The sequence below is a fragment of the Salmo trutta genome, chromosome 37 (genome assembly GCF_901001165.1).
Source record: "Salmo trutta chromosome 37, fSalTru1.1, whole genome shotgun sequence".
Taxonomy (NCBI): domain Eukaryota; kingdom Metazoa; phylum Chordata; class Actinopteri; order Salmoniformes; family Salmonidae; genus Salmo; species Salmo trutta.
In genome coordinates this window covers 12,635,631-12,660,262 of record NC_042993.1, presented here as the reverse complement: position 1 = coordinate 12,660,262, position 24,632 = coordinate 12,635,631, and the positions used below count along the sequence as shown (strand labels likewise).

The 24,632-nt window shown below is 46.4% G+C and overlaps 1 protein-coding gene across 12 annotated transcripts in view; it reads left to right on the top strand.

Moving 5' to 3' along the window:
• The first annotated feature begins 1,003 nt into the window (after window positions 1–1,003).
• Window positions 1,004–24,632, top strand: part of LOC115176755 (kin of IRRE-like protein 3) — a 48,378-nt gene continuing 24,749 nt past the window's right edge. For 4 of the 12 annotated variants that reach the window (XM_029737016.1, XM_029737020.1, XM_029737024.1 and 1 more), the window contains exon 1: window positions 1,007–1,716. In XM_029737016.1, the coding sequence (XP_029592876.1) occupies window positions 1,677–1,716 (40 nt within the window). In that variant the 5' untranslated portion in view covers window positions 1,007–1,676. Of the gene's footprint in view, window positions 1,717–24,632 lie in introns of all 12 variants that reach the window. The other 8 variants (XM_029737023.1, XM_029737015.1, XM_029737026.1 and 5 more) reach the window with 6 other exon arrangements.

Genomic DNA, 24,632 nt, shown 5'->3' with positions numbered 1-24,632 from the left:
CGACTCATTGCCTGCCTTGACTTACATTTTGCCTGCCCTTGTACTTTAATACACTCTCGTACTATAGCCTCGGACTATCCACCTCCTGTGTCTGCATCTGGGTCTTAGCCTGAGTCCTGATAAATAGTGAGGATATTAATAGTGAGATGTGTAATGTCATTTTGATAATATATTTGATTTATTTAATTCAAATAAGACACCTAGCTTTTAAGAGTCAATTAAATAAAACATATACATTTAAATAAAACATATAAAATGGATGTCTTCCCCGATAGTGGGGGAAAGCACCCCCTTTCTAAAGTTTCTGCTTTTATTGAATAACAACAACAAAAATATTCTGCCCAGTTATTTCCCTTCAAAATGTGTTTGCTGAAGGACACCCAGTATGCACATATCTAAATCTTAGCAAATGTAGCTTTTTTTCTGTCAGAAAATAGACATTTCCCTTAAAGGAAAACTCCACCCCAAAACTATCTTTTGGTATTTGTTTCATTAGTCCATTGTTGAAATACTCCCTAAATGTTTTGCATGTCATCGATCAAGTTTTCAAGATATATAACTTTCAAAATACAGAAATACAGCAGGTATGATGCAAAATGATCTGTACAGGTATTTCTGTATTTTGAAAGTTATATATCTTAAACACTTGATTGCTGACTTGCAAAACAATGTGGTGTTTACCCCATTGTTACCATATCAACCCCTACAAAAATGTCAATTAATTATAATCCACATAATAAGTCACATTCCCTGTTTCTGCAGGTTTGATTTTCTGCTATAGGAAACTGGCTCAAATTAAGATCCTACATCTGTATAGCTCCTCCATATTAGAGATTCAACCCCTTTTTGCATATGGATGTTAATCCCCCGGTTGCTCTGTCCCCTGTCAACCAATAGCGGGTCCCCGGGGGCGGCGGCCAGTGAACCCCTCGTCACTAGTTTGTGTTCTTGTCAATGGGAAAGGGGAGTTCTCAGCTCCAGCTCATAGCAGCCCCCCTTTCTGAGATTTTGATATGCCTAAATTCAGAGGATCCTAAACAGATGATTGTCAGTGTGGATTATCTCCCCTAGCAGACTGCTACGAGAAATAGAGGAGAACGAGATTGAGAGTGTGAGTGTGTATGTATGAGCTGCTGGAGATACAGGGAAAGAGCAGAGCAAGTGAGAGAGGGAGAATCGAGCAGCGGGGTGCGAGAGTAGCAACTTCATTGTGTTTAGGCATACCTGCGCGAGAAGCAGGACGGAGCGCAGCTCAGCATCAGTACTGACCGGAAAAAGAGAGAATAGCCTTCAGGACACTACTGTGGACAAACAGACGGTGAGATGTACTTCATTCAAAAGCAGTGAGTTGCACCAACTTGAGAGGGAAGAGGAATACATTGATCGAACAGAGGATACATATACGCTGTCATACTGAAAAAGTTCCTAACTATGGAAAATAATTCCTAAATGACTGTTTGCAAAGTTTCCGGACAATACCAGTGCTTTGAGAAGCATACGATTTCAGAGACAGGGACATCGCCCGGTACGTTTGATTTACCCAAGCAGTGATATTGCTGGTGGAGAATAACCAGCAAGCGGCAGCCCTCACCCCAGTCGCATTGACGGAACAATAGATTCCCGTCATACACTTTCGGGGAAAACACAGCCAAACCGGCGACAGAAGAAAATATAAAATGTTGCAGTTTTACCTCGTCCTTTGCCTTATGGGAACAGGTAAGAAAACCGTTATTGTCAAAAAAAATTCTGGTTGTTTTTCTGCGCTATTGCTATAAACTCATGAGATGCTCGCTCCGCGTTCCGTTCAGGGCGCGCTGCGTCAAACTGTAGCCTAGTCGATGCGCTGTGCTGACGGGGATGAGAGAGAGGAGATAATATTGTGGCTCTGCATTTGCTCTGAGGAACTATAGTTTTTCTAGGGATGTTGAGACAAAGTTCCGCTACTGAAAGAGCTGACCCGGGGTACTGGTTGAATGGCACTAACGCCAACCCTTACCAAAGCGCACAGTGGCGAGGTGATGCGGTTTTTGTTGTTTTACGCATTAGGTTATTTATCTGGTGTAGGCTAGGCGGGGTGTGTTTTTTTGCTGATCGTTTGGAAACAGTCCATCATGTTAGTGGACGGGTTTCTTTGATATGCATACATAAGGCTATAGACGATGCTAACAGATCAAAAGTCGTGTAATACGGGATTGTTGCCACTAAGGTATGCGGTGACATCAGAAGTCGCTGTTGAAGCAAGTGGTTTGTGTGTGTGTGTGTGTGTGTGTGTGTGTGTGTGTGTGTGTGTGTGTGTGTGTGTGTGTGTGTGTGTGTGTGTGTGTGTGTGTGTGTGTGTGTGTGTGTGTGAGCGTGTGTGTTTGTGTGTGTGTGTGTGAGTGAGTGAGTAAAAGAGAGCGAGCATGAGACAGATAGCAAGAGAAAGATAAATAAAGAGATAAAGCAGAGAGATAAAAGAGAGAAGGACGGAGAGGAAGAGTTTATATCCGCCTCTAGATATTCGCACTAGTCTACCAGGCGAAGGATGGTAGCCTATGAGGTTGGCCACAGGTATCACCGATCATAATTTCAAATGAGATGTGCTGAAACGAGCAACATGTATAGCTTAGTAGAGAGAACCTGGGAACATTCCCCTAATGCAGCCAAGCAGACCTTAAAATGCACCAACTAGAACTCGACCTCTCCACCCCGACACACTCCCTCTCTCGCCCCACACACCCCCTATCTCACCCATATTTCATTTATTTTTTAATGGGCTTTATATTTGAAACACAAAGTGGAATTGCATGGGGATTGAAGCTTGTGAGGAAACCACGTTATATTGTAAGACCGCCGCAGCAAGCTCTCCATCTCTTTTTTTAGCCGACCTTTACAGAAGTTTATCAAAGGCCACTGTGTGTCATTTATATTAAAATATATACTAGCCTATTATGCAACCTGTATTTGTAATGTATCAGACAACACTATTTTGTTATTATTCTATATCGAAAGTAACAATGTAGCCTAACCTCTAGTAGCCTTTAAAGTTGAATCAGACCTCACTCAGCCGAAAGTCCAGACCAAATAGGTTTAAGATGGGGAACAGCTAGGCTATTTCTCGTTGTAAGTGCATAAACAGCCATGGGGTTGGATTTGAGACGGTTTTTAAACACAAGTCTCCAATTAATAATTCCATAGCCAAACGCAGCTAGGTGGAAAAGGCTGCACCACCACTAGGCTACACAGAAAAGGTCAATAATGAAACGATCTACAAATAAAGAAAATGTCTATTAAAGGCAGCCAACAGACCCTGGGCATGGTGCAATGATTTTTCTTTCATCTGTCCAACCGCTCGTTTGTGTTATTTTTTCGTGAGGACTTCAGCCACTGGGGGCAATCGTCTGATGGGAGTCAACATTGGCTTGTCAATCATTTGTGTAGTGGCCTTTGCAATGATAGTTTACTATAACTGTCGCTGTAATTATTTATACGTCTCATCAATGTCCAATTAGTGTGCCTCTTAGGAAAGGAGGTTTCACATTCAATGTTCCAAACAGTGGGTCTTTCTTTTGATAGGCTACTAATCTTGGCTGTGTGTGTGTGTATGTGTGTGTTATTATGTGCTAGAAAATCAGTTTATGTGGACTTTGAATGGTTATGCAATATCAACATGCCTGGATATAATATAAGTAAAACCCATATAGAGCAAATAAAACCTTTAGTGTACTTTTTCCATAGTTACAGCACAGTAGGCAATATCGGCTATTGCGTTATTCTGTAAGAATACATAACCCTTTATTAATCACCCAGAGAGTAAATGTGATTGCACCAGCCAAAACATACATCATTCTGTATGGAAAGTAAACAACAATGGCCCCTTTGATTGACTGAGACCACTGTCATAGAAAATGTACAGTTGAAGTCGGAAGTTTACATACACTTAGGTTGGAGTCATTAAAACTAATTTTTCAACCACTCCACAAATTTCTTGTTAACAAACTATAGTTTTGGCAAGTCGGTTAGGACATCTACTTTGTGCATGACACAAGTAATTTTTCCAACTATTGTTTACAGACAGATTATTTCACTTATAATTGTATCACAATTCCACTGTATCACAATTCCAGTGGGTCAGAAGTTTACATACGCTAAGTTGACTGTGCCTTTAAACAGCTTGGAAAATTCCAGAAAATTATGTCATGGCTTTAGAAGCTTCTGATAGGCTAATTGACATCATTTGAGTCAATTGGAGGTGTACCTGTGGATGTATTTCAAGGCCTACCTTCAAACTCAGTGCCTCTTTGCTTGACATCATGGGAAAATCAAAAGACCTTAGAGAAAAAAGTCTACAACTCCACAAGTCTGGTTCATCCTTGGGAGCAATTCCCAAACACCTGAAGGTACCACGTTCATCTGTACAAACAATAGTACGCAAGTATAAACATCATGGGACCACGCAGCCGTAATACCACTCAGGAAGGAGACGTGTTCTGTCTCCTAGAGATGAACGTACATTGATGCGAAAAGTGCAAATCAATCCCACAACAACAGCAAAGGACCTTGTGAAGATGCTGGACGAAACAGGTACAAAAGTATCTATATCCACAGTAAAACGAGTCCTATATCGACATAACCTGAAAGGCCGCTCAGCAAGGAAAAAGCCACTGCTTCAAAACTGCCATAAAAAGCCAGACTACGGTTTGCAAATGCACTCTGGGACAAAGATCATACTTTTTGGAGAAATGTCCTCTGGTCTGGTGAAACAAAAATAGAACTGTCTGTCCATAATGACCATCATTATGTTTGGAGGGAAAAGGGTGAGGCTTGCAAGCCGAAGAACACTATCCCAACTCTGAAGCACGGCAGCATCATGTTGTGGGGGTGCTTTGCTGCAGGAGTGACTGGTGCATTTCACAAAATAGATAAGATCATGAGGAAGGAAAATTATGTGGCTATATTGAAGCAACATCTCAAGACATCAGTCAGGAAGTAAAAAATTGGTTGCAAATGGTCCTTACAAATGGACAATGACTCCAAGCATACTTCCAAAGTTGTCTCAAAATGGCTTAAGGACAACAAAGTCAAGGTATTGGAGTGGCCATCACAAATCCCTGACCTCAATCCTATAGAAAATGTGTGGGCAGAACTGAAAAAAGCGTGTGCGAGCAAGGAGGCCTACAAACCCGACTCAGTTACACCAGCTCTGTCAGGAGGAATGGGCCAAAATTCACCCAACTTATTATGGGAAGCTTGTGGAAGGCTACCCAAAACAACATTTGATCCAAGTTAAACAATTTAAAGGCAATGCTACCAAATACTAATTGAGCGTATGTAAACTTCTGACCCATTGGGAATGTGATGAAAGAAATTAAAGCTGAAATAAATAATTCTCTCTACTATTATTCTGACATTTCACAATCTTAAAATAAAGTGGTGATCCTAACTGACCTAAGACAGGGAATTCTTACTAGGATTAAATGTCAGGAATTGTGAAAAACTGAGTTTAAATGTATTTGGCTAAGGTGTATGTCAACTTCTGACTTCAACTGTATATTTTCATACTCAACCACTCATTGCTCTATTTTTATGCATGTGTGTTGTTGTTTCCAGTTTCCACGCCTTTAAACAAACATTTCCTTAGTTTTGGTGTATTATTAATGCCGGCTTTGATTCGGCTCTAGATAAAGGCTTCAAATCCCCCGACCCCTCGGATTCAGAGGATCTTACTTCTTCCAATTAACATTGAGCATCCAGGAGTAAAGTAAAGCGCTTTCGGTCAACGCTTCAGTAAATTAATTAAAAACAAAATGTTTATTGGCAGTTAAGCCGTGTTTTCTTCCCACTGTCTTTGATAAACGAGAGCCGAGTACTGACACATGGGGAGGCAGTAATTAAATTTAAATGTTGAATCAGAATACATAACGTTGTCACACTGACACCCACTCTCCTCTGGGAGGAGAAGAGAGAGGAGATGGAGATGGAACGCCTGCTGGAACTGGAACACAAGCACAAACAGACTTTTCCCTCCTAAAGAATTGTCAACGAGGGTCGGGAAATACAGTATTCCCCTAACTATTGACTGTGAGGAGCACAAACAAACAACAGCAGAGTTCCAGGGTCCTAGTGGATCCATTCCTGACAAACAAACACCACAAATGGCAAACAAACTGTAATGTCCCATTTGTCATGGTAGAGTAGTCATAGATTTACTTTGTGTCTGTCACGCATGTTTTTCTCATCAGATCATCAGAGAGAGGGGAGGGGTAGAGGGGACCGGGTGTAAGATGACACCAGCAGCAGAACAATTCCTTGACAGACAGACAGCAGCTGGATGGGGAGGGGCAGCAGCCAGCATGGTTCACAGGCTGCAACACAAACACACACACACACACACACACACACACACACACACACACACACACACACACACACACACACACACACACACACACACACACACACACACACACACACACACACACACACACACACACACACACACACACAGTCCCAGAAAACTTGGTTGTTCAATGCTTGTTCACCCATCCATATGTATGTCCTCTCTGTGGCCCTCCTCTGCAGCAGGAGCAACGGCAGCATCTATCCATCATTTGCTTTCTCAGAATGTCCCCTGGCTTCCCACTGGAATTGGATTCCACCCTGCATCAGTATTCCGAGTAATCTTCAATGAGCTCTTTTTTGGAACCTTTAGCTTTGGTTTGCTGAGTCTCATAGGGTAAGTTCAAAGGCTGGGAGCTGAGATCACACGTTTCCCTCGCTGCTTTTTCCTCAAGTCCTGGCTGTCGCCACTCGTGTCTAAACCCAGTGAAGCACCCTGAAAATGCATCACCATCCTCCTCTGAACTTGCCCAGTGAGGGGAATGTGTTAATGTGGGGCATTAGTAAGTCTAGTAGAACTCATCTACACACAAACAAACACAGCCTTCCACCATGGATATACTGTAAATACACAATGAGGCCTAGACAGGTGCCATCAGAGGAACATATAGCTTTGCCTCCTTGACCCCCTCTCCTCCTCCCCCTTCCCCATTAGCAGAGATTTGTCCTGGATCTGAGCTGTGTAGCAGAAATATTTCTGGGCGATTCGGTGGCAGCGTGGCTAGGGAGGTTTGTTTTAGGGGGACCGTGCATATTTCATGAACCTCCGCTGCTTTGAATTCTTGTGGAGGAGTCAGGCTTGGGCGGAGTGAGCGGGGGACAGAGGAGTGGGGGTGTAAGGGGTTGTAGGGAGAGGGAGGAGGAGGAGGAGAGAGACAGGACTCAGAAGTGTAACTACCAGTGTGATGATCAAGTTGACACGCAACGGGAAAACGCTAGGGAATACCATGGAGCATCATTAACTTCTCTCCATCTTTCTCTCCTTTCCCCCCTATCTCTCTCCCTCATTTTCTTTCTGTTGCTGTGGGGGGGAAGTAAAATGAGAGAGAATAAGTTGGAAGGCAGAGAGGGAGAAGAGAAGCCAAGTTGAGGATGAGTGTCAGACCAGGGGTGCACGGTCACAATAGAGCTGACGCAGCAGAATCCGTCTGGTGTAGAAGTCCGTTGCATTATTTAGGAGACGCACCCATGGCAAAAATATGGATGAGTTTGGCCTACTTTGATTCCCACACTAGGAGTGCTCTCTGCAATGGACCCATGGCTCAGACTGGTGGAGATTTGATTTCCAGACAGACCTCATAGACTATGGAAAGGAATAGGATTCAGGGGAGGGGGCACCAATCAAACTTTAAAGGTCATTTTGTAGACACTTACTCATGAGTCACTCTGCAAGAGTTATTCCCCCCAGACCAGTACACTCAGAAAACCAACAATTCATATCCATTCCCGACCACATCTTAACCTTTTGTAGAGAGCCCTCCTTTCCCTGCACTTTCACTTTCCCTCCTGTAACTCAGAACTGACTCATCTGAAGGTACTAACAGACAAACCAACAGACATGCAGACACAGTCACACAGTCACACAGTCACACAGTCACACAGTCACACAGTCACACAGTCACACAGACAGACAGACAGACAGACAGACAGACAGACAGACAGACAGACAGACAGACAGACAGACAGACAGACAGACAGACAGACAGACAGACAGACAGACAGACAGACAGACAGACAGACAGACAGAGGTGCAGAGTTGCAGAGGGGAGAAGCTATAACAATGGGTTACTGTGTCTTCCAGCCCCAAGACATGTTCACGCACACTGGCATTGTCTCCTTCCTCGGACCTCGCCTCCTTGACAAACAGCATAATGACCCCTGGGGTCTTCCTCACTCATCTATGGCCCTCAATCCCCCCAACCCCCATCCCCTCAACAACTTTGCTGTGTACAGAGGCAGAAATTGGAGGGAGAATATAAACAATGGGGCTTCATAAAACAAACTCTGTCTTGCTAATCAGCTTTGCCATGCGGGGAAACAGAGATAAAGAACTTGGCATTGTGTCCAGGGGCCTTGTTATCAGCTGTTAGCTACTTCACTGGATGTGGTTGATGGCACGGCTCAACACAACAGGGAAGGCCTTGTGTTGTGTGGGCAGCCAGGCAAGATATGCTGGAGCTGTACTACCAGCTGGGGCACTTGGCCACTTCCATCCCTGTCTTTGTCTCTCTCTCGCTTCCTCTCTCTTCGCTCTATTTTCTCCCCCTCTTTTCATTCCCTCTCTCTCTCTCTCTCTCTCTCTGCTTTCTCTCTCAAACTCTGTTTCTCTTACTCTCACTGCTCTCTCCTTCCCTTACTTCTCTCCTTGTCTCTGTCTTTGCACATCCTCACCTCTGTTTCCCTCCGGTGCAGAGGAAGATCCTTGCAGGAAGTGACACATAAAGACAGGGACAATGGAGGGGCTGTGTCAGCTTCCTCTTCCAAATAACTGGTCCATCCAAACACACATGCCGCCCGGCCCCTCAGCCTCTCAGCCCAGGGCCCCTACCAGTCCTACAACATTCCCACTCCCATCCACTGCCAGCAGATTACTGGGCTCTATTATCACCCACTGATTAGAATACAGTAGGGAGAGAGCAGAGGCTGTGTACTCTCTGCATTCTCCTCCTCCAAACAATGGTACAGCGAGAGGGAACCCTGGGTTGATTCTTTACAAATCATTAAAGCAGAGCCCAGAGGGAGAGAGCAGAGCAGTAGCACAGCCTCTGTGTTCAAACAGTAGCCAGCCAGCCAGCTATTTTAGTGAAACAAATTGTATTGTATTTGTTTTATTTTTGGGGGAGGTGTCACATTTTTTGGGGGGGGGTGTCACATCTTTCTAGAGAGATGTATCACAATTTGGCAAGACCTCCAACCCAAGAAACCCAGAGAGCATAGATAGAGAGAGCTCCAACATACTAGACCAAACATTAGTTTTTATTTTCCAATCAATTCCTGCCCTCCAAGACAAGAATTTCCTGTCTCCTGCCGAGACACAGAAACCAACAGCAAATTGAAATGTATCTCCAGTGTTGCAGCAATATCTGGGCCTATGTTATCTTCACTAGCCGTGTTCCTCAACCTCCTTTTAAAGATTGCCATGTTGGGGGGGGGGGGGGGGTCTGGCAGCTGGGAAGGGACTGAGGGGGAAAAATCCATTCAGTTATGAATCCCACGAGAAGATATTTACTTGTCTATCTATATATTTTCTACTTATTTATCTATTTTTATTCCCCGCTCGATCCGTTCTTGAGATGCGGTCTGATTTTCAGTGTCTCCTCTTGAGCAGAGGGACGTTAATATCATGTGGCCATTGTGTGCTATTTTGGAGGGTTGTTGTGTGTGCACGTCCATAAGTGACTCATGAGGAGCTTATCAAAGCAACGCCCTAAACTATGTGTTGCTCATAGTACACACACACACACACACACACACACACACACACACACACACACACACACACACACACACACACACACACACACACACACACACACACACACACACACTAAGACAGGGGGTCAAGGGCATGCATTGGGGCAGAGGATGATGAGCTGAGATGATTGTTTCCCATCTTTGGGGCTATGTGCCCTTTATGGAGCGGTTAGTCAAAGCCCGACTGTCTAATTAATGACGCTCTATCTCTCAGGATGTCATGTCTCCACTAAACTCAACCCAACCAGGGGGAAAGGAAACAGGCGATGGTCTGGCTGGGCTGCGCGGACTTTACAGAGACCAGAGAGTTGAGTGCGTGAAGGGAGGGACAACTCCCATGCTCCCCTGGGCTTCAGGTCCCCTCCTTCCCCTCTCTCTGTCTCCTTCTTTCTTTCTCTGTCTCTCTTTCTTTCTCCTCCTCAAACAAAGAGCTCCATCTTCCTGCTTCCTGACAGTTTAAACTGACAGGAATCTGAGGGCAAATATTGTGATAGTGACTCAACCGCCAACAAAAATACTGGGCTCGGCGGTCGGGAAAGGAAATCGCTTCTTAAACTCTCTTTCTCCTCCTCTCAGAGAGAAAGGTAGGTCTCTCTGCCTCACTGTGTTGTTTTGAGAGGCAGACAGCTGGGTGAAGGGTTGGCGGAAAGTGTAGCAACTTTTCTTCTTCTCTCCCTTCTCCTCCAGCAGGGAATTTAGAGCCAGGCTTTGAAACTCTCCGTGGGAGACCACTAGGAAAGCCAGCCAATTTGCTATCAACTGAGGGGTGTCAGTCAAAGCTCATCGATCAGGCTTTTAACTGCGGCTCCCTCAATGTCCAAACATGGTAATTGTATCGAGCTGTGTTGGAGATGAGAGGCGCGGTGAGGGGTGGGGCGACAGCCGGGGGCGGCGGAGGGTTTGGGGGATAGGGGTGAGAGTCAGTAGGTGGGTAAGGTGGGTCTCCAACTTCTGTGGTGATGAAAAGCAGGAGCTTCACACAGAGAGAGGCATTGGAGATCCTCTGGACAGGGGGTTGGGAGGAGATGTTTGTCTGAGCAGAGAGACAGAGAAAGAGAGAGAGCTGTGCCTCAGCTGGGGGAGGAGGGAGGGGAGAGAGAGAGACACAGAGAGGGAGAGAGAGAAAGAGAGGGGGGGTCAGAAGGATTTACTGCCAGCAGCTTAGCCTTTAAGGTAATGTATATGCTTGTATTGGTGTAAGGCGAACCTGTGTTTTTTCTCCCAGCACAAGGTAGCTAAAAGAATAACAAATATGTAACTGAAGTAAGAATCTGGGGTGGAAGAATTGAAAGGGGTTGTTTCAACGCCTCAGGGCGAAACATTACAACCTGAGGTATCCCTTTGCCATGAAGATGGACTTAAGACACAGAATAGTTTTTGAAGAAGGGGTTTTGTGTGCGTGTGTATGTGTATGTGTGTGTGTGTGTGTGTGTGTGTGTGTGTGTGTGTGTGTGTGTGTGTGTGTGTGTGTGTGTGTGTGTGTATGTGTATGTGTGTGTGTGTGTGTGTGTGTGTGTGTGTGTGTGTGTGTGTGTGTGTGTGTGTGTGTGTGTGTGTGTGTGTGTGTGTGCGTGTGTGCGGGCGGGTGGGGTAAGGGCGGGTGAGGTGTTGGAGAGGTGAATCTGATCCCACTTCCAAAACTATCTCAGTTTATGAGGTAGTGCTAAATAATCAATGGGCCGTGGCCTTTCCTGATCCTGACAACATTCCAGTAGAATTCCAGCAGGGTTAGGGTCTGGAGAGCTAAGCAACAGGGGCGAACCCTATACCCCTCTACACCCCTGCACCCCCGGCAGTCCCTCCTAGGGTTGCACCATTCTGGGAAGAACTGATTGTTCCCTACACAGATTGGGCTACTACGCCCTTCTGCTACAGGATGATGTGTGTTTGCTTTTGAAAGTCCCAGCCATGGTGCATGGAACGCTCTGGAGGATAGGGGGGGGAGGAGGGAGGGGGGGCGGGGGGTGTCAATAGAGACAACAGCAAGGATAGAGGTAAGGGAGAAGCAGAGATAGAAAGGGAGGAAAGAGAGAAAGGGAGGGAGAGAGGGAGGGTGTTACAGACACATTCACAATAGGGATGACATTGCCTAAGATGATGTGAGTGTGAATCCAGTATCAGTCTATGACAGATGATATAGCCTGCTATTGATAGGATAGTTGGGCTCGAGGGAGGGAAGGAGAGAGTATAGATACTGCAGGTTTTCAGGGAGTTTCCAAACAGAGACAGATAGAGCAGGAGATAATATTGGAGGAGAGAAGAGTGGACGGAGGGAGGGAGAGGGGGATGAGACGCAGAGTTCCAGGCTGCATCCATCATGTGGTTTGGTGCAGGAGCCATTTCTACCCATTGTTCTCCATCATTTGTTTTCTCAGGGCTCTGCTAAGGGGGGGTTTAGCCATTTGTTTGTGCGCTAATTGCGTAAGTGAGACAGCATAATTAGACGTAAAGATAAACAGACAAAGGCAGAGAAGAGCGCTAGATAGCCACAGGGAGAGAGATACAGAGGTGCAGATGAAATGAGATGTGTAGAAGACGGAAATGTCCCTCTCCATTTCAACGTTCAAGGCTGCCAAGGAGGAGGAGAAGGAGGAGGGGTGTGGTATAAAGTACAGGAGACAGAGAGAGATGGAACAATAACAGATGAGAGAGAGGAGGAGAGAAAAGCTGTCTTCACAGCCTGCACTTTGAGGTGCAGCCCAATGCTGCCTGAAAAGTCACCCCATTTGATGCAGCGAGGTGGGGAGAGGTGGAGGGAAGGGAAGGGGATAGAGAGGTAGAGAGAGAGCAAGGGGAGATGAGGAATGAGAGAGAGGGAGAGAAAGAGCAGGAGAGAGAAAGATTAACACTGAGAAGCAGAAGAGAGAGGAGAGGGAGAGAGAGAGGGGGGGGCGAGAGAGAGATGGGGAGAGGGAAACAGAGAGCAGGAGATCGTCTCTCCTCCAGATCAAAGGCAGTGTCTGGTCCCTGGAAGTGCCTGTTTGTTTTCAGTTGTTTGGGAGGGTCTCCAACCTCCATGTGTGAGGCCACAGGGCCCTGCTCCTGTCTCCGTCAGACACAACCCTGACACACACACACAACCCTGACACACACACACACAACCCTGACACACACACACACACACAACCCTGACACATACACAAACACACACCGTTTTATCTCAGTTTCATACACCTCAAACACAGCCACCTGCCAAACCATCACTAAGAAGACACAGCACACACTCCCTGGAACCGCTATACACACACCCCGACACCACTTTACACACACCCTGGTATGTGAGTGTGTGAGGTTGAGGAGGTGGGGAACACGTGGAGCAGTAATCTGCATGCAGACAACAGAAGAGCAGCAAGTCCTCAGTCTGTCCTTCGACTTGTTCAATGGAGAGATGTCTGGAGTGAGATGATTACTGGTTACTGTCTGAAACTACAGCCCAAGACTAATCAGTCGGGGGAAGATCGTTTGTGAAAAACCTGCAGCTCCTGTTATACTTTCAGGGCCGGATTAAGAAATCTAATTGGGAGTTGTTGAGAAAAACTGGTTCTATTGGTTCTACAGACAGACTAGTCTTCTCTTTTCAGCAGTAGCCATTTGTTTTAAAAACAGCATATTTTTCCCTTAATTGTACTTTGAAATCTGCAAAACGCAAACCAACAGCTGCAACCATCCATAGAAATATAATCCATAGATGGAAGTTCCCATTCAAGTCAGAACTGGTATCCATTGCTAGCATACCCATGAGTTTAATAGTCAAATAGTCAAAAGCCTGTCTACACACAAAGTTCTCCTGTGGTTGGACGTTGCAGTAAAAAATCAATACAAATACATACTACATATATAATCTATATTGAATATATAATATATACAAGTATATATTTCCTTTATTATTATTTGTTGTAAAAACAGCCCGGGCCCAGGGGCTTCAGCTGCATTAATTCAGCCCTCTGTATTTGAAAAGCGTGTATGCTGAGCGACAGATGTCTTTGGACTTATTGAGAGACCGACAGTATTTCGGGTGTTATTTGAGAACTATTGAGTGATTGTACCAAGCCATCACAGTTGTTTATCTTTTAACACAGTGACAGTGCTGGCAGTTTGGAGTTGCTCGTAGTGCACTAGATAGACACAAAGTGGTCATATCCTTGAGGTTCTGAAAAGCCTGTGTCCAGTCACGACTCCAGTGTGTGTGTGTGTGTATGAGAGATGGTTTCTGTGTGTGTGTGTGTGTGTGTGTGTGTGTGTGTGTATGTGTGTGAGAGTGAGTGTGCGCCCGAGCGCATGCTCCGTTCTCCTGTCTCTGCGTGGGTGTGTCCAGGAGTGTCACCCGCTCTTTCAGAGCTCTGGCGCGGTGGGAAGGAAGATAAATGGGACATTAATGGAACCACTCAATCACAGGCTACTTAAAAAAAGCTGACCATAGACTGTGGGGCAATCAGTCCTACTCCGAGGCCCATTCAGTCTGCATTCAGCCTGGGCTCGAGGAGGGCGGCTCTGGGTCCTTCAAACTCTGGATTAGCCATTCACTGCTCCATAGACCACGGCCTAACTGCCTTTCACTGCCTAACTGACTGAGCACTCCTTTAGAAAGACCATAGGGGCTGGAGTGAGTGAACTCTCTCTTAAAAAAGAGTTGTGATTGTTCTTGGAGGTCTTTAAAAGCCAGTTAGAATTGGGCTCCTTTGTCATGTACCTCCGGGAGTTCGAATAGTGACTATGTTGTGTGAAGGTTTTGTTTGGTGTGTGCTTTTGTTTTTGTTCGGATTAGTTAACAGCAGATAGGTTTTTTAAGTGGTGCATGGTTTTCTTAGTGTCACGTATACTCCCTCTCCGGCCTCTAGGTCATCAGGCTGCTGATTATCCTCCCTCTCCTGCCTCTAGGTCATCAGGCTGCTGATTATCCTCCCTCTCCTGCCTCTAGGTCATCAGGCTGCTGATTATCCTCCCTCTCCGGCCTCTAGGTCATCAGGCTGCTGATTATCCTCCCTCTCCTGCCTCTAGGTCATCAGGCTGCAGATTATCCTCCCTCTCCGGCCTCTAGGTCATCAGGCTGCTGATTATCCTCCCTCTCCGGCCTCTAGGTCATCAGGCTGCTGATTATCCTCCCTCTCCGGCCTCTAGGTCATCAGGCTGCTGATTATCCTCCCTCTCCGGCCTCTAGGTCATCAGGCTGCTGATTATCCTCCCTCTCCGGCCTCTAGGTCATCAGGCTGCTGATTATACTCCCTCTCCTGCCTCTAGGTCATCAGGCTGCTGATTATCCTCCCTCTCCGGCCTCTAGGTCATCAGGCTGCTGATTATCCTCCCTCTCCGGCCTCTAGGTCATCAGGCTGCTGATTATCCTCCCTCTCCGGCCTGTAGGTCATCAGGCTGCTGATTATCCTCCCTCTCCGGCCTCTAGGTCATCAGGCTGCTGATTATCCTCCCTCTCCTGCCTCTAGGTCATCAGGCTGCTGATTATCCTCCCTCTCCTGCCTCTAGGTCATCAGGCTGCTGATTATCCTCCCTCTCCGGCCTCTAGGTCATCAGGCTGCTGATTATCCCACACACCTGTCACCATCGTCTCGCGCACCTGCGCCTCATGATATTCACGTGGACTCCATCACCTCCTTGATTATCGTCCCTATATCTGTCCCTCCCCTTGGTTCTTTCCTCAGGTGTTTTTGATGTTTTCATGTTGGTGCGTAGTTTGTGTTGCGTGTTTATTGTTTCATTTATTTATTTATTTATTAAAACACTCACTCCCTGAACTTGCTTCCCGACTCTCAGCACACTAGTTACACTTAGGTGAGAACAGGAATGAATGGGGAGGGAAAATCTATGGTTCTTCAGTTGTGCCGTAGGAGCATGACGGTTGCTTTAATGGTGTGAAAATGAACGGTGGCCATGTCAATTCCACCTTTACCACTGGGGTCGATTCGGAACTGTTGCTTCTGATTCATTTCCTGTAGCTTTGATTAGGAAGGCACGGTGGTCAAGAAAAGCCTTTTCACACTTACCGCCGGGGATACGGAAGAAGAAGCTGCCATCTTGTGTGAAACATGAACTGTGTTGGCCAACACCACAAAGGTACAAACACAACACTGGGGTCAAAATGTTCCCTCTCTCCGCACCATACAACCAACCCCTCTTCTTTTCTCTTTCTTCTCTCTCTCTCCCTCCCTTCTGGGTAATGTGTTAACGAGCAACAGCTTCTCCGAATACCCATAACATTAGTGTGTGTGTGTGTTTTCACACCAATTAATGAATCGCTTTGTGAGGCTGCTGAGGTGACGATGGCTTGTCTCTTGCCGGCGCACGGGCGGGTGTGTTTCCTCCCCCGTTCTCTCTCCCGTGTTAGACCGTTCTCTCTCCCGTGTTAGACCGCGTGTGTGCCTGTGATGGCAGGGTCCTCTCTGACACTTTACATTAATTAGCCCTCTCTGTAATTAGCGCAGGGGGACGAGGGGGGACGAGTGGGAACATGAGAGACCTGAACACAAGCCTAATCAGAGGGGCCAACGGGTTTGATTCAACGTCAGCGAGAAAGTTCACACATATGTAGAATTCCTGGCTCGACTCGGACAGACTGCGTTTTCACACTCAAATTAGCAGGGATGTGGATTGGGAAGATTGGACTCTTGAGAGGAAAAAATAAGACCCTTTTCATTATCCTGAATTGTTTTTGAGTTTGGTGACCATTAATATAAAACCAGACTCCCTCTCTCTTGCTCTCTTTTCTCTCTCTCGTTCCTCTCCTCCACACTAGCCCTTCCTCCTGGGGCACTGCAGAACAATTATTTTGCTCTCCTCCCTTCCCTCCCTCCCTCTCACTCCAGATAATTCAATCTGTCCAATATCAAATAATCTTCCCCAATTTTTCAGCCCATTTTAACCTTATCGCTCAAACAGCCGCCTCTAGGGGACGAGTCTCGTTCCACCTTGTTAAAAGAGAAGGGGTTGAGAAAGAGAGAGAACCCGGGAAAGGGGGATGACAAATAGCTCTCTGAGGAGTGTTTTGAGAAGCTTCTGTTTGCCATTCTCACAGGCAATATGTGAAAGAGCCGGCAAAGATAAAGAAAGGGGGGGAGATGGGGAGAAAACCAGAGAAAAAGAGAGGATGGAGGGAGGGAATATTAGTGAAAGGGTGGGGGATGAGTGTAGGCTAGGTGATGAAAGTAAAGTTGGCCTGGTGTTACCACTCTACTCTAACTTGTGTCCCACAGCACAGTATAACATGCCCCTGTACAAGCTCTCCCCCAGCTCAGAATTACAATCCAATAAGGTGGGCTCCTGTTGGTCTTTGTTCCCCCATAGTGTTTACCCTGTCCTCCGGCTCCGCTCGCTGCCTAATCTACCCAAGAGCTGAATGGCAGTAGGTCAGGGACAAGAGGAGGGACAGAGCCGAAGGAGGGAGGAGAGGGGTGAGGGAGGGAAGACGGGAGGGAGGTGGAGTAAAGGGTTAATTTTTCCTTGTCTCAATATTTTTCTCCACCATTCCATTCTTTGGGTTGTTTCCCTCTCTCCGGTTCTCCAACTCTCCTTCCTTCTCTTTTCTTTTCACTTCTAATCTGTCTGCTTGATTGTTCTAAGCTGCTTTCAGCCGGCCCCTGGGAGAGCTGAAGGTTTGGAGTCTCTTTTAATTTCAATTTTAAAGAAGCCTTCCTCAAGAAGGGAGATGTAAGAGTAGGCCAGGCTGAGGAGAGTGAAGGAGTGGAGGTGGGACAGATTGCATGGCGGTGGTGCAATAGGATGGGAGGCAGAGAGGCGACTTCAGCAAACACCAGAAGTCACGGAAATAGAAAAAGATATGATATGCCACACAATCTCTCTTTCCCAATCTCCTCTCTCTCTTGTGCTTAAACACATACACATACAGACTCGCAGGCATTGGGGTGGTTTAAGCCAAATGGGATATTTTTTCTCCTATCTGTAATCAAGCGGCACAATCTATATACAGTAGATTGATCTCAACTTCCTGTGATTCATACCATATCCTGTGGAGACGATATGGCCAGCTGAGAGGGTTATCGCCACACTCTGTCTAATGATCGATAATCTCCCCGGATGGCTTTAAGAGCCTGCAACACTCCACTTGTTTATCAGGGCCACAAACCAGGGGCCACAGACAGATGAGCTGTGAACTGCAAATAAAAAAAAATATAAATCAGTATTTGCAGAGAGAGAAGAGAGATAGCCGTTTGGCATAATTGCACTAGCTAAAACTTTTTGGCTGCTGTGTGGAGTGGACAGTCATGGTGTGGGTAGATAGTGGTCCATTTCCCTGATTGATGGGGTTATACTTGGGTGGCAATGTCACCGTTGTGGACACTGGACGTCCTTGTTAGACACTTCATTTAAAGGCCTTATCACACTGAGACACAGTGAGATTCTCCCAATATAAGTCTGGACATCAAAGATACTGGCACTGGCATCAAGACTCTATCCATTACTGTAGCCAGGCAGATAGGCGAGCTGCAGAGCAATGTGTGTATGTGTGTGTGTGTGTCTCTCTCTCTATTTCTCTCTCTTTGTGTGTGTGTTTTCTCTGTTTGCATCTCTGTGCGTTTGTTTGTGTCTCTTCCTTTGTGTATGTGTTTGAGTGTGAGTGGTGAAACAGTCACACATCTGTCCCTCAACTAACAAACCCCCCAAATAATAAACCCCACTCCAGAAAAATGGAGTGACACAATGAAGTGGTTAAGTTTATCAAGCCACCAGCTTTGCTCAGGCAGGCAAGGTGTTAAGGGCCAGGCAGAGGTCAAGGGCCCAGCCTACAGCATTCTTCAGCTAGGCACGTCCCAGCACATCACACAGTCAGGGACCATATGTCCAGGTCCTCCAGTCAATGGGCCAGGCCAGCCAGCAGGACAAAGACCCATTCACACCCACTGAGCTCTGAGGAAATCTGCAATTCCACGCTGCCATTAGGCCAGAAAACAGCACCAGTGAGTCAACACCAGGGATACAACACCAGGGATACACCGAGTTAGAGATATGGAGAGAGGGGAAAGAGGGAGAGAGAGGGAATGAGATGGAGGGGGAGAAAGAGAGACAAAGGATGAGAGAGAGAGAGAGAGAGAGAGAGAGAGAGAGAGAGAGAGAAGGACCTTTACCAGGCATTACAGGCAGGCTGAGGATGATGCCCTGTGCTGTGCATCCATTTCTCATTTCTCAGCCTTCTCTCCAGAGGGCCCTTAGAGACCCTCCCTGCAGCCACCACGCTCTCTCTCTCTCTCTCTCTCTCTCTCTCTCAATTCAGTTCAATTCAAAGGGCTTTATTGGCATGGGAAACATATATTTACATTGCCAAAGCAAGTGAAATAGACAATAAAAAATTAACAGTAAACATGACACAACATTACATTCCGAAGGAATAAATAAATGTGAAGTTATGGCTATATACAGTGTTGTAATGATATGCAAATAGTTAAAGTACAAAAGGGAAAATAAATAAACATAAATATGGGTTTTATTTACAATGGTGTTTGTTCTTTACTGGTTGCCCTTTTCTTGTGGCAACAGGTCAGAAATCCTGCTGCTGTGATGGCACACTAGTATTTCACCCAATAGATATGGGAGTTTATCAAAATTGGGTTTGTTTTCAAATTCTTTGTGGCTCCGTGTAATCTGAGGGAGATATGTGTCTCTAATATGGTCATACATTTGCCAGGAGGTCTCTCTCTCTCTGCCTCTCTCTCTCTCTCCGCCTCTCCCTCTCTCTCCCTCTCTCTCTCTCTCTGTCTCTGTCACTCACAACTCTGTTAATAAGGCCCAGCAATAAATGCTACGAAGGATACCAAGCCGAGATGAAAGCTGTTCCTCTCATGTTCAAGCTTTGAGGATATGTTTTCCTGGAGTAAGAAGGGAGGAGGTTGGGGTAGGAGTAGAGTGGAGAAGGAAAGGCTTTATAGAGTTATGTTGCATTTCAATGGCCCACAGTAAACCCATCCCATCATAAAATAATATTTTGTGTGTCATATCCTGTTGTGTGTGGGTGCACTATGGGACATTTGCCAGTCCCGCCAGCACTGAGTAAAGTGTAGAGGGGGAGGAGAAGGGGGATCCTGAGGGGGGAATAGATCACGCATATTTTATTTCACTGCAGCGATGAATATGGAAGAAAAAAAGGTCAAACTTGACTGGAAACACTACAGTAGATCACAATTACAGTCCAGGCCCACATTTTATACATCAAGTCCCCCCTGCGATGTCTCATCAGCCCCTGGTCACACTGGAGAGACCCACGCCGCACATTATCAAAGATTGATGGGGTGTCCTACTTAAAGCCAGGGGGTGGGGTGTGGGGGGGACTTTGGGTTATCTGCGGGAGAGGGAAGGGGGGCATTGGGTGTTGGTCGTGTGGCCGCGTGCCAGCAGTAACCACCCACCAACTTCGCCGCCCAGTGCCCGCAGACCGATGCATAGTAGTTTGAGGTTCTGTCAGGCTACACCATTACACGACCACACGACCACAGCCTTGATGTACTGGAGAAGTTGCAACGCCTGACGTTACAAGATCAGCACTTACAAGACAGTACTAGCTGAGTCAGGAGTTTACAGAGAAGAAGACACGAGCTGAACAAATGTTAAAGGGTTGGCTTCACTCTTGTCTTCCGTCTCCGTCCCTCCCACCTCAGAAAAACTAAACAAACTGAGTGAACAAACAGGCAGACCCTTCCCTCCAAATCCCCCTCTTTCTAAAACCACGCACCTCAATCCATCCCTCCATCCCTTTTCTTCCCTGCTGGCTGCCATCCTCCCCTTCTTCTTGTTCAGAGTGCTTGCTTAATAATTAATTGATTAATTAGTTCTCTCATTAATAATTTATTCGTTAATCACGGCCTGCTTTTTCTAGAGGAAGCGGTGTAATCTGAAAAAAAAAGCCTGACTTCACATTTCACTCTAATTGCACGGCTGCACTAATCAACGCTTAAGAAATTGAGTTTCAGGAAATTCGTTTTTCCCTCCTTTCCCTCTCTTCTTCCCCAACACAAAGCAGGATGTACTGAGGTCGGCAGGTAATGCTTTCTTCCCCCTCTCCTCTTTTTATTGTACTCTGAAAGCCCTTAGTCATCACCAATTTTAAAAGAATGTCTCAAGGCAGAAGTAATCTGATGAACGGAATAAAATTTGGCGCTTAATTAAAACTTGGCTTTTTCCCCACCTTTCCCAGAGAAAGGGGAATAGAAACGTTGGTGGCCGGTGAAACGGCGGACATTGATGAATAAATGAGGGTTTGAAGGCGGTTTGTAAGAGGAGACAGGCGCTGGGGTTGTGGAGGAGAGGTCTATGCTGTTTCCCAGGGATCTATGGCTCTCCCGGGACGTCGCTGGGTAATTTGTGTAATCGCCAGGAGTTACGTGTCCCGGGGAGTTTCAGTCTCATGCACACAGAGGTGTGGGGAAGAGTAGCTTAGACAAAATAAAAAAATATAGTTGTGTGATGCAACCGTGAGAGTAAAAACGAGTAAAAAGCATTGTGAAATGGTTTAATTACATTCATGTTTATCCCTGTTGGATATACAGTTCACACACAAGTCGTTTTCTCCCTCTGAAGCCCTTTGTCAGGTCCTGGGAAGAGAAAAAAATTCCATCTCAAATTAGAAGGAAGCTTCAACGGAATGGATGCCAATTCGACATTAACCTCTAAGCTTTATAAAGCACACACATTAAGCAGCACTAATGAGACTCATTGAACCAGTCTTTCTTTATTTTCAAAACACACACACAAAAAAATTGCTTTGACTTCAATGTGCCGCCCCACTGTTACCGACAGAGGTTGCCTCTGCTTTATAGTTCAACAACACCAGCACACAGCACAGCAGCATCGGCAGGCAACAATAGTACTGACATGCATACATTTACAACATTACCACCCTAATTAAAAAATAATAATAATAAAGGAAGAAAAAAAGTATTCATTATGAAACGCACTACTTCCTATCGCGAAGAGCCAAGGGGGCCTCCACTGGGCTCAATTAGGAAGTGTAGGCCACAAATCCCTGGACTAAATTAATTGACACCCCAGGGCATTGGACCCAGAGTCCCAGTGGTGGAGTCTAAGTGGAGAATTCCTTTGTTTTCATTTCCTTTGCATTTGAGAGGAAGTGCAAGAGAGCAAGAAAGGGGAGGAGGCACTCTAACATGATCTTTTCATTGTTTTATGGATTTTTAATCTATTGTTTAATTATTTGTTTTTATTTACTTGTGGTTTTCTGCAGCTGGGGAGCGAAGTGAGGTGGATGTAAGACGTAGAGTTAATACATTTTTTTGCGTCCCATTTTTGAGCAGCTAGGCTTCCCGTCACATCTTTGAGCAGCTAGGCTTCCCGTCACATCTTTGAGCAGCTAGGCTTCCCGTCACATGTTGAGCAGCTAGGCTTCCCGTCACATGTTGAGCAGCTAGGCTTCCCGTCACATCTTTGAACAGCTAGGCTTCCCGTCACATCTTTGAGCAGCTAGGCTTCCCGTCACATCTTTGAGCAGCTAGGCGTCCCGTCACATGTTGAGCAGCTAGGCTTCCCATCACATCTTTGAGCAGCTAGGCTTCCCGTCACATCTTTGAGCAGCTAGGCTTCCCGTCACATGTTGAGCAGCTAGGCTTCCCGTCACATCTTTGAGCAGCTAGGCTTCCCGTCACATGATGAGCAGCTAGGCTTCCCGTCACATCTTTGAGCAGCTAGGCTTCCCGCCACATGTTGAGCAGCTAGGCTTCCCGTCACATCTTTGACCAGCTAGGCTTCCCGTCACATGTTGAGCACTAGTGCCATTTTATCCAGCATGTCAGCTGTTATGTGCACACTAAACCCAGGCTTTTGCAAACGGCACAAGAAGTTAAGGATTTAAAAGCACAGTAAATTATACTGAAAGCCCTTCCAAGTAGTACTAGAGAGAAGGAGGGAGAAGAGAGAGGGAGAGACAGAGGAGAGAGAGATCGAGGGGGCGGACTGGGAGTGAGTATGACACACTGATTCAGCCAGCAGCTGTCTTGTACTGAAAACACCAGGGGGCAAGAGGGAACCAAATGACAAGGCTGGCTCAATCAACATCTTGTCAAGACTGTTGGCTGATGTGTACAGACAATTTTATACCGCCAACCCCCTCCTCTGCCCTCCTCTTTTTTTTCATGGCTTTTCATTTCCAGTCGTCGAGCCAGCCAGTCAGCCAGCCACCCCCTGTATAGTGTCAGCTCTTAGGCACTGGAGTGGAGCAGTGGATAGGATGGCAACTGTGGTATAATGACACTCAGAGAACTTCTCCTGACACCAGAGAGAGCACAGGAAGTGTCTGTGCCAGTGTCTCTGACACACACACACACACACACACACACACACACACACACACACACACACACACACACACACACACACACACACACACACACACACACACACACACACACACTCCACACACACACACTCTACACACTCCACAGACACAGACATTCCACACACAGTATTATTCCCTTCAGCACTCCTCGGTCCTCTCCTCTTTTTCTCTCTACCTCTCTATCACTCCATCCACTGTGTCTGTGGTGGCAGGTGCCCAGGGAGACACAGCCGCTGCTTGTCCATGCGATCAGCTCCTCCTTGGCCCGCCTCCCTCGCAGTCCGCCTCGCCCTGATGGGAGCAGCGTGGAAATCAACGCCATGCAGGGTGACAGCACATGTGACGGACTGATTACAGCATTCCATCAATCGCCTCTTACAGCCCTGGCCCTTTACAATTTAGACCTGACAGGAGACCACTTTATGGTTATTTGTCTTTACAACCGTACAGTACCTCAGGTTTTCACTCCAGTGTGTCTTTTCTTGTTGTTGCCTCCCGATGTCCTGGTTCTTCTAGCACAGTGTGTTGACAAGCTGACACAAAACCTTGCAATTTTCACGCCTGGGATGGAGAAAGAGAGGGAGAGAAAGGGATAGGGGGAGAGAGAATTAGAGAGTGTGTGAATGAGAGAGAGAAAGAGAAGGAGAACAGAGAGAGAGAGGGACAGGGAGGCTGTGTGACGATGCTGACGGGGGAGTGTGGAGAGGAGAAGGCACTGTGTCAGAAAGAGCTAAAGAAAAGACAAATCAATAATTACTAAGACCGAATATAATTCTGAAAAGGGGCTTGCAAGGCACTGATTTCAGGGATCATGGCTGACTGACTGTATAGTATGAGAGAAACACAGAGGAAGGGGAGATGGGGGAAGCTGGCAGAGAGGGTGACATGTGGAGAGATGGACGGATGGTAGAAGAGAATGGTGGGTATGGAGGGTGTTGGGTGGTGAGGGGGGGGGCAGGCGTGTGGATGGATGAGCTGATCGTCTCCGTATAAAAGAGGTCCCGGTCTGAGCCAAGAATCTTCACAATGGAAGAAAGGCTGGAAGGGGAGGCTAGGAGGATTAAACTCCAGCAAAACAGCTCTTAAAAAGCTGTTAGACTGCAATTTAGACACAAAAATGCACAAAGGGGAGAAAAGGGGGGTTATGGGTAGATAGAAGAAAAGTGCGTCTGGAATGCGAGGTGGGAAGGAGATAAGGCATGAGAGACAAGGCTAGATAAAGAGAGACAAACACAGGCATGCTTCAGCCAGGACCATGTCTGAAGACCAGAGAAGCAGATGCAGGCGGTCACAGATTCAGTCTGTGTCTGCGTCGGAGACTAGAGACTATGGTGGTGTTTGGGTGGTGGGTGGTATCCTCTGCTCACTTCCCTCCAAGTCCACACAACTCCTGTAGGAGACACGGTAATGAGATTACAGCCTGGCCCAATCAGACGTGAGACGGGAGGGAGAAGTGATGCCTGTTGTAACAAAT